General features: G+C 36.3%; 1 protein-coding gene and 1 long non-coding RNA gene across 2 annotated transcripts in view; one reads left to right on the forward strand and one right to left on the reverse strand.

Moving 5' to 3' along the window:
• The window catches only part of LOC107675885 (uncharacterized), a 13,607-nt gene extending 9,996 nt beyond the window's left edge, over positions 1–3,611 (reverse strand). The window contains exon 1 of the long non-coding RNA XR_001632650.1: positions 3,529–3,611. This is a non-coding gene — a long non-coding RNA (uncharacterized LOC107675885). The remainder of the gene's footprint in view (positions 1–3,528) is intronic.
• LOC107675884 (chromosome-associated kinesin KIF4A-like) overlaps positions 1–15,480 on the forward strand; it is a 45,825-nt gene that overhangs the window by 21,470 nt on the left and 8,875 nt on the right. The window contains exon 3 of the mRNA XM_016470385.1: positions 11,500–11,670. Within this exon, the coding sequence (XP_016325871.1) occupies positions 11,500–11,670 (171 nt within the window). The remainder of the gene's footprint in view (positions 1–11,499; positions 11,671–15,480) is intronic.

A 15,480-nucleotide genomic window follows, 5' to 3' on the forward strand; every position in this document is an offset into this window, starting at 1 on the left:
CTTGCATATCATTGCTCTTTTGTTGATTTTGATTGCTTCTATTGTCTTCATTTGTAAGTTGCTTTGGATAAAAAAAAAAGTGACTAAGTATTGATAGTTGTGTAAATACTGTCATACTAACAGCTGTCTAATTTTTGGTTGATTGTAATCCATTACATACCTTTCTATCAAAGTTATCTGACATTATCAAGCTGAATTTGTTCTGACTCAGTTTAATTCTGAGTTCTTGTCATATTTTATTACCATTTTCTAAACTATAGCGAATAAACTGTGATAATGTGAGAAATGTTGAAGGTGAAATTTTGGTTTGACTGTATCTATTTGGTAAATAAAGTTAACCAACTAACATTATACATACTCTTTTGGTTTCTGTACCCAATATTTAAAAAATGTACAAATGCAATAAAAATATTGGTATCGGTACTCGGTATCGGCAAGTACCAAAAATAAAAGTATCGGTATCAGGCGAGTACTGAAAAAAGTGGTATCGATGCATCCCTAGTTTTTGCAATTATGTCACATTAACACCTGAACACAACCTGAAAATGGTGCTATAAACAGGTGACTATAGTAAGCCTTTTTTAAACTATCATTTATTTCAAATATCTATCTACAACAACGTTTGTGAAACCTGAAAGTGGTGTTATAAAGAGAAGATTTGGGGTAAGCATTTTGTTACTTATTATTTAACCCTCGGGGGTCGAAGCCCGTCTGTCTAGTTTTTTCTTGATGACCATGAAAATAACTAAAAGTGCTCCATAATTTTTGATCGTACAGATAAGAGTAAGGTATCATTTGAAACTGCAAAGGGTCTTCTTTTGTGTATATTTATAATGACAACAAAACAACGTGCTTCTGTAAAATAAAGAAAACAAACAGGGTGCGCTCTCTGACGTCTCAGTCTCTGTCACCTTTTTCATAGACACGTAAATAGAACAACCTGAATCTCAGTGACTACTTGCCTCACATACATGAGAAATATATGCATAGAAAGCTTGAAATTTGGTTTCACCTAGATATCACACTATAGAGATTGTGTCTGTTCCCCGAACTAGAAAATACAAAAAACGTCCAAACCAATTTAAGAGTAACAATTTAATTGATGTTCAACAAATAAAAAACAGATGCAATACGGATAAACAAATGATAAAGCTTGGCTTATTGAATATCAGGTCCCTTTTTACGAAAGCACTTTTTGTAAATGATATGATCACTGATCATAAACTAGATGTGCTCTGTTTGACAGAAACCTGGCTAAAACCTGATGATTACATTATTTTAAATGAGTCTACCCCCCAAGATTACTGTTATAAACATGAGCCGCGTCCAAAAGGTAAAGGGGGAGGTGTTGCTTCACACAAGATATATATATATATATATATATATATATATATAAAAGTAGTAAGAGTGTTTACAACATATGGGGCCGGTTGCATAAACTGCTTAGACTAGTCTTAAAAATGTTGCCATCTAATTTGTTTTCATGTAGACTGGTCATAACTGTTTAAGGTCAGTTACAAAAATGTAGATTGGCCCAATTTTAATCAGAAAAGTGAGACTGATTATCTCTTGGCCAACTGCTAGTTGGTCAAACTAGTTCTTAAGACAGTCTTAACATAGTATCTATGTTTATGCAACTGGCCTGTTAGAATCTAAGAATGTTTAACACAAAGGTGTGTTACTGTTCAAGTCTCAGTGTTTAGATCAGTATGTTGAATCATGTGTCCTTGCCCTTCTCTGTGTATATTTTGATTATACTGTGTTGTAAATAAAATATAAATAATCAAAACACCCATTTACTCTCCTCACATTCTTTGTTACCTGCTTCACAGACACATTACTCACTTATGGCCCATTAGGGGAGGGCTCCTTTGTCTCTCAGGTGTGAATCACTAAATATTCATGTGCCATTGTCACTCCCTCACATACGTCCTTTCTAACACACATCATGTCTTATAAAAGTTAAATCAATATATTTTTTTCTGTGAATGAGTGAACACATCAAGATTTTCACATCATTTTGGAGCAAAAACTCTAGACTACCACATCCAGTTCTCAAAAGTCTTAAACAAATGCTGTGTATGTGTTTTATGGTCTTATTTCAGTGACTTGAAAGTTTTCGTTTTTTTACTTACCACGCATAAACGCTGTTTTTTCAAAAACACAATCATGTACATTCATGCTGCTCACATATTATTGTAGCACAGTTTGTGCTGATTACAGTGTAATCAGACGTTAGCCATTTATATGTTTAAGATATTGAAAAAAATTCAAATGTCAGGGCATGTCAAAACCTCTCCAGGGCCCCAAAACCCCTCAGATCCCAGAGGGTTAAAATATCTATATGTACAACAAAAAAGTGTATGTGTGCCTGTGTGTAGGCATGCTTAATAGGGTTAACATGGAAAATGTGCCTTTAGTGGAGATTTCTGGTGGAAAACAGGCACTTTTAAAATGAAAGTGACATAATATTACCATTATAACCAGTCGATGGCAGCAGAGGACTCTTTTCACCTGCCTCAACATCACTCACACATCAACAAAGAGACATACACACATCAACATATAATTTTTTACCTATTTGCCACCTTACCTTATATTTTATTCAACTGTTTTAATCCGTTATGATGTGCACGCTGCACCTGCCTTAAGATCTCTCACTGTTCACAGCCACTGGACACTAATTGAATCACGTGATTTTTAATATTAAGTTAACTAATCTTGGCTGTGGCATGTTCTATGACAGCTGCACCTACAGTAGGTCTGACTGGTGAAGTGACATAAGAGTAGAAGCATTTTGTGTCGCATGCATCAATCGGAGTGTAAACAGTGAGAGATCGGCAAGTGCGATGCTTAGGCGTTATAAGTCAGGAATAAAATATAAGATAAGGTGGCAAATAGGTAAATAAGTGTAGATTTCTCTGTTTACGTGCTTATGTGCAACAGTTGAAGTGCAAATACTAAAAGATATTGAGGCAGGCGCAACACTCTCCATTATGAATTAAAAGACAGGAATAAAATATACAGTAATAGGTGTAGAATTGCACTGTCTGTTTGCTCATGTGCATCAATCGGAGGCTAAACATAGAGATCTCGAGACAGGTGAAAAGCGTTTGGTTAATAGTGAATATCGACCTATTGTGCGTACTGTTGAGCTTTCGCTTGTAGCAGGGTATAGTCGCTGCATTTGGGGTGAAAACGACAGACTTATTTATTGTGTAAGGTGCCAAAGAATATAAGGAGGCCTGGGTTTTCTGTTTGTTCGCACATATGGAAAATGCAATTAAAAAATACAATTTGCAATTTCTTTTGAAAATAGTCTGGAATATTCTTCCATAGGGTCGGCCTAAACCCATAGAATCGATAAAGGTCGTAAAGCGCATGATACCCGGTAATTGCTGCTTGCTGCTACAGTGCCTTGTGAAAGTATCCGTACCCCTCAGAAAAGGTTAGAAAAAAACTGCTACATTGAAGGTTCACAGAAGCATGTAGCTTGCATTATTCTTAATGGAAGAAGTTTTAAACAACCAGGGGTCTCATTTAGAAAACTCTCCATAGATTTCATCCTAAAAGTGTACGTAGGCACAAAAGCTAGATTTTGCGTATGCACAAAAGTTTTCAGATGTATAAAACCATGCGTATGCCAGAACCTGCGCAAAAATCCCTTTATAAATCCCAGTCAGGGGAAGATTGTGCGTAGGTGCATCTCCACCCCGACTCCACCCAGAAATCACCATATATGGAGCTTTCAACGCCTAGTTTTACTATGCATAACCTCATCTGCATATCATTTCCATGCATATTCCCATCCACGTGACACCATGTTTAACACCTTCAAAGGTACAAGACATTAAGGAAATATGAGATACGGACTATAAATGCCATTTGTGCCATACACATTAATTTTTATTACTAAAAATCATCCAGTATCCTTTTTAATATATCATCTATCTATTCTGTTAATATAATAGAATAAATATATCAAAATATCTATTAAAAAAACTGTTTAAAATAGTTCTCAGAAAAATAATTTAGAATAGAGTTGATCTCATTAATTTCCACTGGCCAAATAATATTTCAATTGTTTTAAAAAATTAAGTTTTGCTGATAAGGTCAACATCTTTTAGCTATTTTTAGTGGAAAAATATAGGCCTATATTTATTGCAGTGTAAATACAATTATCTGACTCTGCGCGTCACTGACAAAGTATTTTAAAAAGGAAACGTGCAAATCTTAACGTTTTCTTCAAGTTGTATCCTTCAAATACAGTGGTATTTTTCATAATGTTGTGGAGATGCCTTCACACGACATCAACACCTACGTGCAGCTGCGGATGTACAGTATGCTATTATCATTGGTCATATTCAAACCAGACAATAGACCGTTCCACCAAATCCAGAAGTGTCCGCCACAATATCGAAGTGATAACAATGATATCATTGATCATTGTTCTCGCTAAAAATATTTTCTCATAACATGAGATGTGGAGTTTAGTTTAAAGATAAATTATTGTGCACCTATAGCACTCCTCGCTGTCATTAAAACATAACATACCACAGGAAAAGTAATCAAGCGCATCCACTACAAATAGGCTATGTCTAAATTCATATAATTTTGGTTTAACTTCTGCGTAAATATATAATAGTGGAATATTTAATGTAAATTAATATGATGAAATGAAAACAGTTTAAAATCGTTGTTTGCTTCATTACTTTTCTCTCTCCAGGAAAAAAAGTCTGTACGCATGGGTCAGAGTTTGCGTGCAGGTGCGCAAATTTTCCCGTCAAGTTTGTTTTTTATAAATCTCAGGTTTTGTGCGTACGCAACAGTTATAAATGAGGCCCCTGGACTCTTCCTAGAGCTGGCCCCTTGGCCAAACTAAGCAATTGATGGCGAAGAGCTTTGGTTAGAGCAGGGGTGTCAAACTCGGTTTCTAGAGGGCCACAGCCCTACAGAGTTTAGCTCTAACCCTGCTCCAACACAGAAACCATGTAGTTTTCAAATAAGCCTAAAGGGCATGATTAGCTGGGTCAGGTGTGTTTAATTAGGGTTGGAGCTAAACTCTACAGGGCTGTGGCCCTCCAGGAATTGAATTTGACACCCCTGGGTTAGAGTGATGACCAAGAAGCTGATGGTCACTTACAGAAGGACAAACATCACTGCAACACACTCCACTGATCTAGGCTTTATGGCAGTGTGGCCAGACTCAATCCTCTCAGTGAAGACACATGAAAACCTTCTTGGAATTTGCAAAAAAGCACCTAAAAGACTCTCAGACAGTAAGAAACAAGATTATTCGGTCTGATATACCAAGTATTGTGAATGGAGCAAACCAGGCACTGCTCATCGCCTGCACAGTACTATCTCAACAGTAATATGTGGTGGTACCTGCCTCTTGCTGTGTTTTTTTTTTTTTTTTAGCAGCAGGAGCTGAGGACTCATCAAAGTCTTTGCTATATGTTGTTCAACGCAGCAAAATATAGAGATAGACTTAATGAAAACCTAGTCCAGAACATTCAGAACCTCAGACTGGGCAGAAGGTTTACCTTCCAACAGGACTATGAACCTAAATGCACACTAAGACAGTGCAAGAGTGGCTTATGGACAACTCTTTGAATGTCTTTATGTGGCTCAGCCAGAACCTGAAACCTGAAAATGTCTGTTTGTCCACATCCAACCTGACATAGCATGAAAGGTGAAGGGATGAGTAGATAATTTCCAAATGCAGATTTGCAAAGCTTGTCGCATCATACCCAAAAAGACTTGAGGTTGTAAAGGTGCTTCTACTAAGGCCCAATCCCATTTCTACCCCTTACCCCTACTCCTCCGTTTCGTGCGTTCACGTGAAGGGGTAGGGGTGTCTCGATTCTCTTTTGTTTGGAGGGGTAGGGGGAAAAGCCAAATAGCTTATCAAATGAAGATTTTTCGGGACCACACTTCAAACGAAGGGGTATGAGAATTATCTCAGCATAATCTGGCTACAGCGGCAACATGGTTGCCCAAGCGAACAAAAAGACACAAATGTAAGAATTGAAAGTAATCATTTGTTTTATGTTACATTCAATCATGTGTTCATATTTACGATCATGTTGTTCAAAGAAATGTTTGCAAATAAAATCGCTAAAGTTTGCTTACTAAATCATTACTGACTGCATGATAGTTCCGCAACATTTTCTTCTGATCAGGGAGATAACCACCATAGACATCGTGAGGCACAAAATCACTTTACAGAACTTCCTGGCTGGTGGAATGAACTTTCCACCCCAATCCGGAATGCTGAATCGTTCTGAAAACTTTTGTCACCATTTGACTTCATCTTAAAAAAAAAAACTTTGCTTTCTCTTTCCTTAATCTCTCCCTGTCTAGCTTGTACTAATCTGAACAATGCCTGAAACTTTGTATTGCAAGCACTTCTTGCGTTTATTTGCCTCTTTATGATGAATTGTTTATTGTATTCCTCAATTGTAAGTCAGTTTGGATAAAAGCATCTGCTAAATGAATAAATGTAAATGTAATGTAGACATTGAGGGGGCTAGTCCCCCCAGTAATTTGAAATCACTAAACCTTTTTCTGAAATATGGCCAATTTGAGGGAGAGAGAGATGAAAATTGTGTGTACATGTGTCTGTGTGTCTCTTTACAATGAGTGAGTTTACTTAAAAAAAAACAGCTTTTATCCTCTTGTTGCTGGAAAATATAATGTAGCGATTCAGTATTTAAACCATTTTATTAATAAAAGTCGCAGGGCAGCGTTGACAAGTTTCTTTGCTCCTGGATGTGAGCTGTGCGATCTCCTCTGTGTGTGTGTGTGTGTGTGTGTGTGTGAGAATGTTAATTAAAGGCTCTAATGCACACCAGCACCAGTATAGGTGTGTGTATTGTAGGAGCTAGACGACGTATGATGACGTGTAACAGTATAGTAGTGGTGTCCCATTTCTTAGGGGAATATTTTCATCCCTACCCCTTGACACTCTGTTTCAAGGGACAAGGGGAAGGGGTATAAAAAAAGAATTGGGCCTAAGTACTGAGTTAAGGGTATGAATACTTCTGCAGTGTACTTATTTCAGATTTTTTATTTTAATAAATTTGCAAAGTTGTCACATATCTGTTTTTTGCTTTGTCATTGTGGTGTATGGAGTTTCAATTTATGTGGGGAAAATTAATTTAAAGCAGTTAAATGTGAATAAATAAAATGTGAAAAAAATGAAGGGGTACGAATACTTTCGCAAGGCTCTGAAAATCTTTTGTTGTTGTTGTTGTTATTATTATTATTAATAATTTTATTTGAACTATTCAGAAGTTATCTTTGGATTTGGTGCCACCATGCAAAGTCAAGCGATGTCTGCTATTTTGTCCATCAGCCATTTTGAATTTTGTCACAAAATGCTATTTTTTTTATGCGTTGTTACGAAACTTGGTACGTGTCTTCAACATAATGCCTTAAAGGTATTTCAAATGTTTTGGGACAGTGTCACCTTGTGACCAGAGTATATAACCATTTATAAAACTAGTAACTTTGCCTGCTGTCATGATACTGGTCTTGATATGTTCCTTGGGTTGTACAGAGAACAGTAAAACCAATTATGACATGGTCGGCTGAACTTGCTGTTCGCCATTTTGAATCACTTTGAAAACTTTGAATTATTTTTTTCCTCTAATACCTTGATTGTTGGTCCGATTTTCTCAGATCATCGTGAGACCATCCTGGTGAATAGTTATTTTTGATAGATCAAACCATTCTCATATAGCGCATCAACAAATTTGGTGAAGAGCAGTCCAAAGTATAACTTTGTAACTGTCATGACAAACAAGACGTGATAGCACCTGCACAGTTTTGGCACAGTGCCACCTACTTACTGGTCATTAGATATGAAAAACTCATGGCCAAAATGTATGTAAAATTCATGACCAGAAATCAAGAGACTGGTATGCACAGTCAGACAATATCATACTATCCTATTTTAACCAATTTGAATTTTTCTAATGTCATTGGTGTATCATTACAATAATGTGTAATTTGCAATGTTTTCAGCTTTTTTTCATCTGATGTCCATAAATCTCACCTCTTTATATTCATTCAGTTCTACAAAATTCCTTGGTATTTTTTCAACATTCAACCGTTTTGTCTGTCTGCCATTTCGAGTCTTGTCAAAAAATGAACCAAATCAAATTTCACACAGATCATCATCAGACTAAGCCAACAAAAAGTTCATCTTTTTGTAAAAATCCAAAAATGTCAAATCTCAAACCATTTTCGAGAAACTCAGCATCCAAGTTGATAGTGTGTTTTTTGTTGTTGTTGTTTTTTTTTTTAAAGCTGCAGCAATATCTTGGCAACACCACTGCCTATTACATTGAAACGTTTTTGTCAAGTCATGAGTTATGGCCATGGAAAACTGCTGTTTCTGTGAAAATAGGTTTGTGTCTCATTACAAATCTTGATACTAAAATACTGCAATCATCCGTCCATGAAAAATGTTGGAAATTATGCGAAGGTGAAAATGCAACATAAGTGCCATAGTGACACACTTTGGCCCAATCCCAATTATATTTTATACCCCTTCCCCCTACCCCTACCCCTTCCCCTTGTCAATTGAAACAGAGTGTCAAGGGGTAAGGGTGAAAATATTCCCCTAAGAATTGGGACACCACTACTATACCGTTACACATGATCATACGTCGTCTAACTCCTACAATATACACACATATTCTGGTGTGCATTAGAGCCTTGCCGTTCTATATTAATGCGCTGCTTACTGACACACACACACATATATATATATATATATATATATATATATATATATACGCGCAGCTCTGACATCCAGGAGCAAAGAAACTTGTCAATGCTGCCCCACGACTTTTATTAATAACAGTTTAAATACTGAATCGCTACATTATATTTTCCAGCAACGAGGGGATAAAATTACTGTTTTTGAAGTAAACTCACTCATTGTAAAGAGATATGAACAGAAGCTCTCTCTCTCTCGAATTGGCAATAGGTATTTGAGAAAAAATGAAGTGAATTGTAATTATTGGGGGGACTAGCCCCCCTCAATGTCAATGGTGGTTATCGCCCTGATCAGACATGAGTTGTGGCACTATCGTGTAGTCTGTAATATGACGTTAGCAAATTGTAGCAATTTTTGGCAAACATTTCTTTGAATAACATAACCGTAAATATAAACACACGATTGAATGTAACATAAAACACGACTTTGCCATGTTCTTCATTAATAAAATTAAAACCATCAGTGCACATTTTTTCACACCACAATCTGTCAAGTTCATCTTACCAGCAAACATACACTCATTCACATCCTTCTCTTCACTCTCTGAGGCAGAAGTCTCCAAACTCATCCTTTCTAATCATCCTACTACTTGTCCGCTTGATCCTATTCCATCTCATCTCTTTCAAGCCATATCTCCTGCAGTTGTACCTGCACTCACATCATTAACACATCCCTTCTCACACAGAACAACCTCCTCGACAGCAATCAGTCTGGTTTCAGAAGTGGGCATTCAACCGAGACTGCCTTGCTCTGTCGTTGAAGGCCTAAGACTGGCAAGATCGGATTCCAAATCTTCAATACTTACAGTATCTTGCTGGATCTGTCTGCTGCTTTTGACACGGTTAACCACCAGATCCTCCAGTCAACCTTATTGGCAAAGGGCATCTCAGGAACCGCACTCCAGTGGTTTGAGTCTTACCTTTCAGATAGGTCCTTCAAGGTATCTTGGAGAGGTGAGGTGTCCAAGTCGCAACATCTAACTACTAGAGTGCCTCAGGGCTCAGTTCTTGGACCACTTCTCTTCTCTGTCTACATGGCATCACTAGGTTCTGTCATTCAGAAACATTGCTTTTCATAACACTGTGCTGATGACATTCAACTTTACCTCTCATTCCATCCTGATGATCCGACGATAGCTGCTTGCATCTCAGCTTGTCTAACAGACATTTCTTGCTGGATGAAGGACCATCACCTTCAACTCAACCTTGCCAAGACAGAACTGCTTGTGGTTCCATCAAACCCTCTTCCATCTTTATTTGACCCTCTAACTCCAGCGCACTCTATTCTAATTCTATTCTTAAAAAAAACTTGTCCCTTTTAGACTTGCACTCTATTTACTGCTTGTTTTCTTAAGAAAAAAAAAACTAACACTAGCTTTTCTAATCTTTTTGTATTCTATCTATTTGTTTTCTTTTTATTTATTATACAATTAACAAAAGCAAAAAAGGCCTATAACACTAGCTTGCTCTTTTCTATTCTATCTGTTTTCTTTTTATTTATTATATAATTACAAAAAAAAACCTTGCTACGTGTACTGCGTTAAGCTAACTGAGACTTGTTATAGCACTTGCATATCATTGCTCTTTTATTGATTTTAATAGCTTTCATTGTCCTCATTTGTAAGTCGCTTTGGATAAAAGCATCTGCTAAATAAATAAATGTAATGTAAAATAAAACAAATGATTACTTTTCATTCAAATCTTTATTAATGCCAATAATGCTTACATGGTTCTTTTTGTTCGCTCGGGCAGTCATGTTGCTGCTGTAGCCGGTTTACACTGAGATAATTCATACCCCTTCGTTTGAAGTGTGTTCCCGAAAAATCTTTGTTTGAAGGGCTATCTGGCCCTTCCCCTACCCCTCCAACCAAAAGAGAATCGAGACACCCCTACCCCTTAATGTGAACGCGCAAAACAGAGGGGTAGGGGAAGGGGAATGGCTAGGGGGTAGAAATGGGATTGGGCCTTTGTGTTCTCAAATGTGCATTAAATTTAAATGAAAAAGAATTAATAAATAAATAAAATTAAACGAGCCACTTGGAGATGCTGATAATGCTAAAGATGCACCGGTGCCGCACTTCACTCTGAGACATATTACAACAGATTATATACTTATTTATAATACGCATAGTTCCAGTCCTTGATTATGTTTAGCCTAGCCTCATTCAAAGAGACATACAATTTGCTATAAACACACCTGTAACCTTACATCAGTATATTGCTATTCTGTCTGTGTGTTGCTTGGCAACCATTCTTGTTGCTGTTTTTTTTATTTTTATAAAACCTTCTCTTATGAAGTATCCATTTTATAAAAGCAGTAAGCCTCTTGAAGCCATGGTTTAGTGATTTTTAAAACCGCTTAGCTTTAAAATCACTGTAAACCATGGCTTCCTGGGGCTTTTTATTTTTAATAAAAATAAAATGCTTTTTTTTTAAAATGGGAGTTTCAGTAATTTGCAGTTTGATGAACACACTATGCCAGACATGTAAAAATAGGAATGTCAATTGATTCCAAAAGTTTAACAAAAAATTACAATTATTCAGATAAGCTTCAATTTTGTTAAATTGTTATCAAGTCTGTCAGTCACAGTATGTCTGAGGTAGAATTGCTACCATTCACATAGAACACATTATTGGTTTATTTTATGGAGCTATTTGTTTTGTACTGTCCTGTAATAAGGTTGACTAATTTCTGTGCACCTGTTTCAGGTTGTAGCCTCCAAGGCGGCTAATGCCAAGCTGGAGAGTGAGCTGAAGCAGGAAAAGGCCAATCTGCTGGATATGCAGAAGATATTGTGTGATGAGCGCAAGCTCATGTCTGCCATGGATATGGAACATCAGAGTCAACTGGTAGAAATGGAGCAGAGACACCAGGAGAAGGTCTGCTTTCATAGAAGCTCTTCATAGATGTTATAATGCTGTTGTCATAGTAAAGCATAAGGCAAAGTTACCTTTTTTCATAGAATTAATGTTTCATTTAAATGATAAATTTCACTTAATTGCAAGTAGGTGTTGTCTTTAAGAGTGTAATTAAATTATTTATTGGAATGTTTGTGTAATCATTTTTACACTGTAGAACCATTTCAACTAACTACAAGAAAGGCGATTAAAATGGTGAGCAGTTACATTATCTAAAATTGGCACTTTTCCTTTTGCATTGATGTACAGTGTTGTTGATAAATGAGATTTTGCTGTATTTGGCTGAGCAGTCATTTCGGTAGCTCACCAATTTACTAAATTTCTCTAATACATAAAATAAGTAAGCTTGACTAGAGTTCTTGCAGGGAGAATAATTTATTCATGATAGTAGTATAACAGTTCTTCAACATTTATGTTAGCTGGTCTGTCTTCAAGGAATCTTAACCCAAAGTTCTGTCTGTGGGACAACTGTTAGGACCTCCCACATAGTGTCCTAAATAAACAAGATTAAATGTCCTTTGTGTGGACTGTCTGGCCCACCTATGTGCGCCATCACCTGTATAGACCATCTTGATTGCGGGGCATTAAAAAGCATTAAAAGTCATTAAATGGATTTTGTGAAAATTAAGGCCTTAAAGGGATCGTTCACCCAAAAAGAAAAATTCTGTCATTACTCACCCTCATGTCTTTCCAAACCTGTAAGACCTTTGTTCACAAGACCTTCGGAACACAAATTAAGATATTTTTGATGAAATCCGAGAGCTGTCTGACCCTCCATAGACAGACACATCTGAAATGTTCCCAAGTCCAGAACCGTATCAAGGACATCAGGAAAATAGTCCATGTGACATCAGTGGTTCAACTGTAAAATAATGCATGCGCATGCTGTTCTCGATGCGAAAACAAGGGTACAGCATGTTCAATGTGTTCAACGTAAGCAGCAACATGTGCATGTGTTGTTTACATTTAAAGGAAAGCACGCACATGCATTGTGATACTCTCCAAAATTGAAGGTCAGAGAGCTCTCGGATTTCATCAAAAATATCTTAATTTGTGTTCTGAAGATGAATGAATGTCTTACGGGTTTGGAATGATATGAGGGTGAGTAATTCATGGTGAACTATCATTTTAAATAGCATTACATTTTTAGGTGAACTATCCCTTTAAATAGCATTAAAAGTCAGGCATTAAAAATTTTAGATGGTTTTGAAGAAAAAAATGACCAGTTTATTTTGAATATAGCGCCTTCATAATTAACTTTTTAATTTGCTATTGCAAAATATGTACATTGATGTGATACACGCACAGAACAATTTTGGTAATTGTCTCCGGTCGGTGCAAATTGCCATTTAATGATTCTGATTTGATTATATTTGTTGTAAATGACGATTGAAAAAGAGTAATGTATTGACAGTAACCACCAGTTGAGACTAACACAGCCTATCTGTGTGTGAGAGAATCTCGTGAAGAAATCAAAACTAATGAGCACAACAGCACAGACAAAGAAACTCACAGAACAAACATACTATGGTAAAAAATTGAGGTTTTATATTTATAACATAATGTAGCCTAGTTAAGCAACATGAGATGACCAAGAGAGTGCCGTTTCCTGAATATCAGCATGATTGCAAATTTGACAATGATTTTATTCATTCAATAAACAAGTAATAATCATTCTATAATATCCGAGCAGCACACAGCAGTTTCGTTACTGAATGATTTAGCATTTTTGAACGAATCGTGAGTCAATGAGTCAATCATGAGTCATTCAGTGATCCATTCATAAAGATGTTTGATTCACTTGCTTGATTCTTGAACAAATTAGCCATCTGAAAGAATTGCTTGAACTAATGACTCAAATGTTCACTTATTAACAGTCACTTGCCGCCACCTACTAGGGATGCGCCGATACTGGTATTGGTATCGGGTCCGATACTATGCTCCTGTACTCGTACTCGTTAAAATGTCTAGATACAAAACGCTGATACCACACAGCATGTGATAAGTGCCGTATTCAGACAAAGAAACACAGACAATAGAACAACAGATAGCAGAATGGAGTTATTATTAGAGATTAAGGATGTCTACGCAATTAATATAAACATTCAGTATTAACGCCTGTATAGCTGATGTGCGCGAGCTGATAAGCCAATCACGCTGAGTGGACTGAGTGCGCAAACTTGTCCAGTTAATATCCCCTTCTCACAGACATCACTGGACAGTTTGTAGTTCGGTCGTATATGTCAAAAACAAGTAAGTAAAACAATGCACAAGTTACGTTACTTAATGGTAGGGAGAGAGTGCACTTCTGTTGCGTGATCTTTGATGTTCGCTCGCTTAGCACACGCATCATTTGGATTTTTAAAATCTAAATCGTAACATTTATTTTCAACCTTAAGCATGCACAACTTTATGGTGAAAGTGAAACTATCAGCCAGTGTAAATGCGCTTGTCTGTACTGTACTTGTCCCTCTCATTCTGCACCAATACAAATACGTGCACATGTTGCGCATGTTTTGCTTGCTTCATGAGTGTTTCTGTATTAGTTGCTTTGAAATATAAATCTCAGCACGTTTCAGATGAAAAAACGCTACTTATATTTCTGAAAGATTTATTATGAGTGGTTCCCTGCATTATTACAGCAAAATGTGTGATTAGAGCTGCTCCATTACAGCGGCTCAGTACTGTAATGCTAAATGACTAAATGTAAATGTAAATGTAATGCTATTAAATTAAAGGTTATGTACCATAGAGCAAAAAATTAACAGGTGAAAGTAACTAAAACTTGTAAAATACATTTTAATGGGCATAATTAAGTGTGAAAATAACTGAAGGATATATCTATTTGATAAATGAAGTTAACCAACTAACATTATTCTAGTGCTGTCAGATGATTAATCGCGATTAATCGCATCCAAAATAAAAGTTTTTGTTTACATAATATATGTGTGTATACTGTGTATATTTATTATGTATATATAAATACACACACATGCATGTATACATTTAAGAAAAATTAGGGCTGGGTAAAAAATATTGATATCTCGATATTAATAGATTCTCATTTTTACGGAACTATATAGATTCTTAAATCCCAAGAATCGATTAGTCTAGCCTGTTTTCAGTTAATGGACGGAACATTGAAGGGCACTTCCCATCCAATAAATCACAATAAGCATTGTGCCTTTGGTACTTTTAATATGAAAACGTCTCAGATTTCGAATTCTGTCCATTGTATTGCAGTACTTAAACAATAAATGCCGTTTTGACGCTGTTTAATGTGAAGTGACAGATCGCTGTAGCGCCTCAGTTCAACAGACGCAGCAGTGCGAGGCGCACGTGAACTGATCATCTCCTCCACATTAATACCAGTTTCAGCACAAAATAAACATGACTAAACATCCGAAGGTAAGTTAAAAGAAAGAGTACAACTTTACAATCCGTATCCTGTCTCATGTAATCGCTCAATCAGTGTTTTAGCCACGCAAAGATGTCAATAATGGCTTGTAAACAATGTCATGTTAATGTCACATTTACCTCAGAAAAAACGTATTCGGTGACCATACATTTTTTAGTCAGATAGAAAAATAAACTGTAGAGAGGGGTATTTTGCTAAATATATGACCCATATAACATATTCATTATAAGTTTTACTGTTCTTCAATGTTTAATTTGTTTGAATAAATCAAATTTTCTTATGACAGCCACCATTTAAATGTTTATATTTAAAAAAAAACGAATTGAAGTAGAAATATTATGTAATTGTAACAT

This window comes from Sinocyclocheilus anshuiensis, unplaced genomic scaffold, assembly GCF_001515605.1.
Source record: "Sinocyclocheilus anshuiensis isolate Anshui unplaced genomic scaffold, SAMN03320099.WGS_v1.1 scaffold2507, whole genome shotgun sequence".
Lineage (NCBI taxonomy): Eukaryota > Metazoa > Chordata > Actinopteri > Cypriniformes > Cyprinidae > Sinocyclocheilus > Sinocyclocheilus anshuiensis.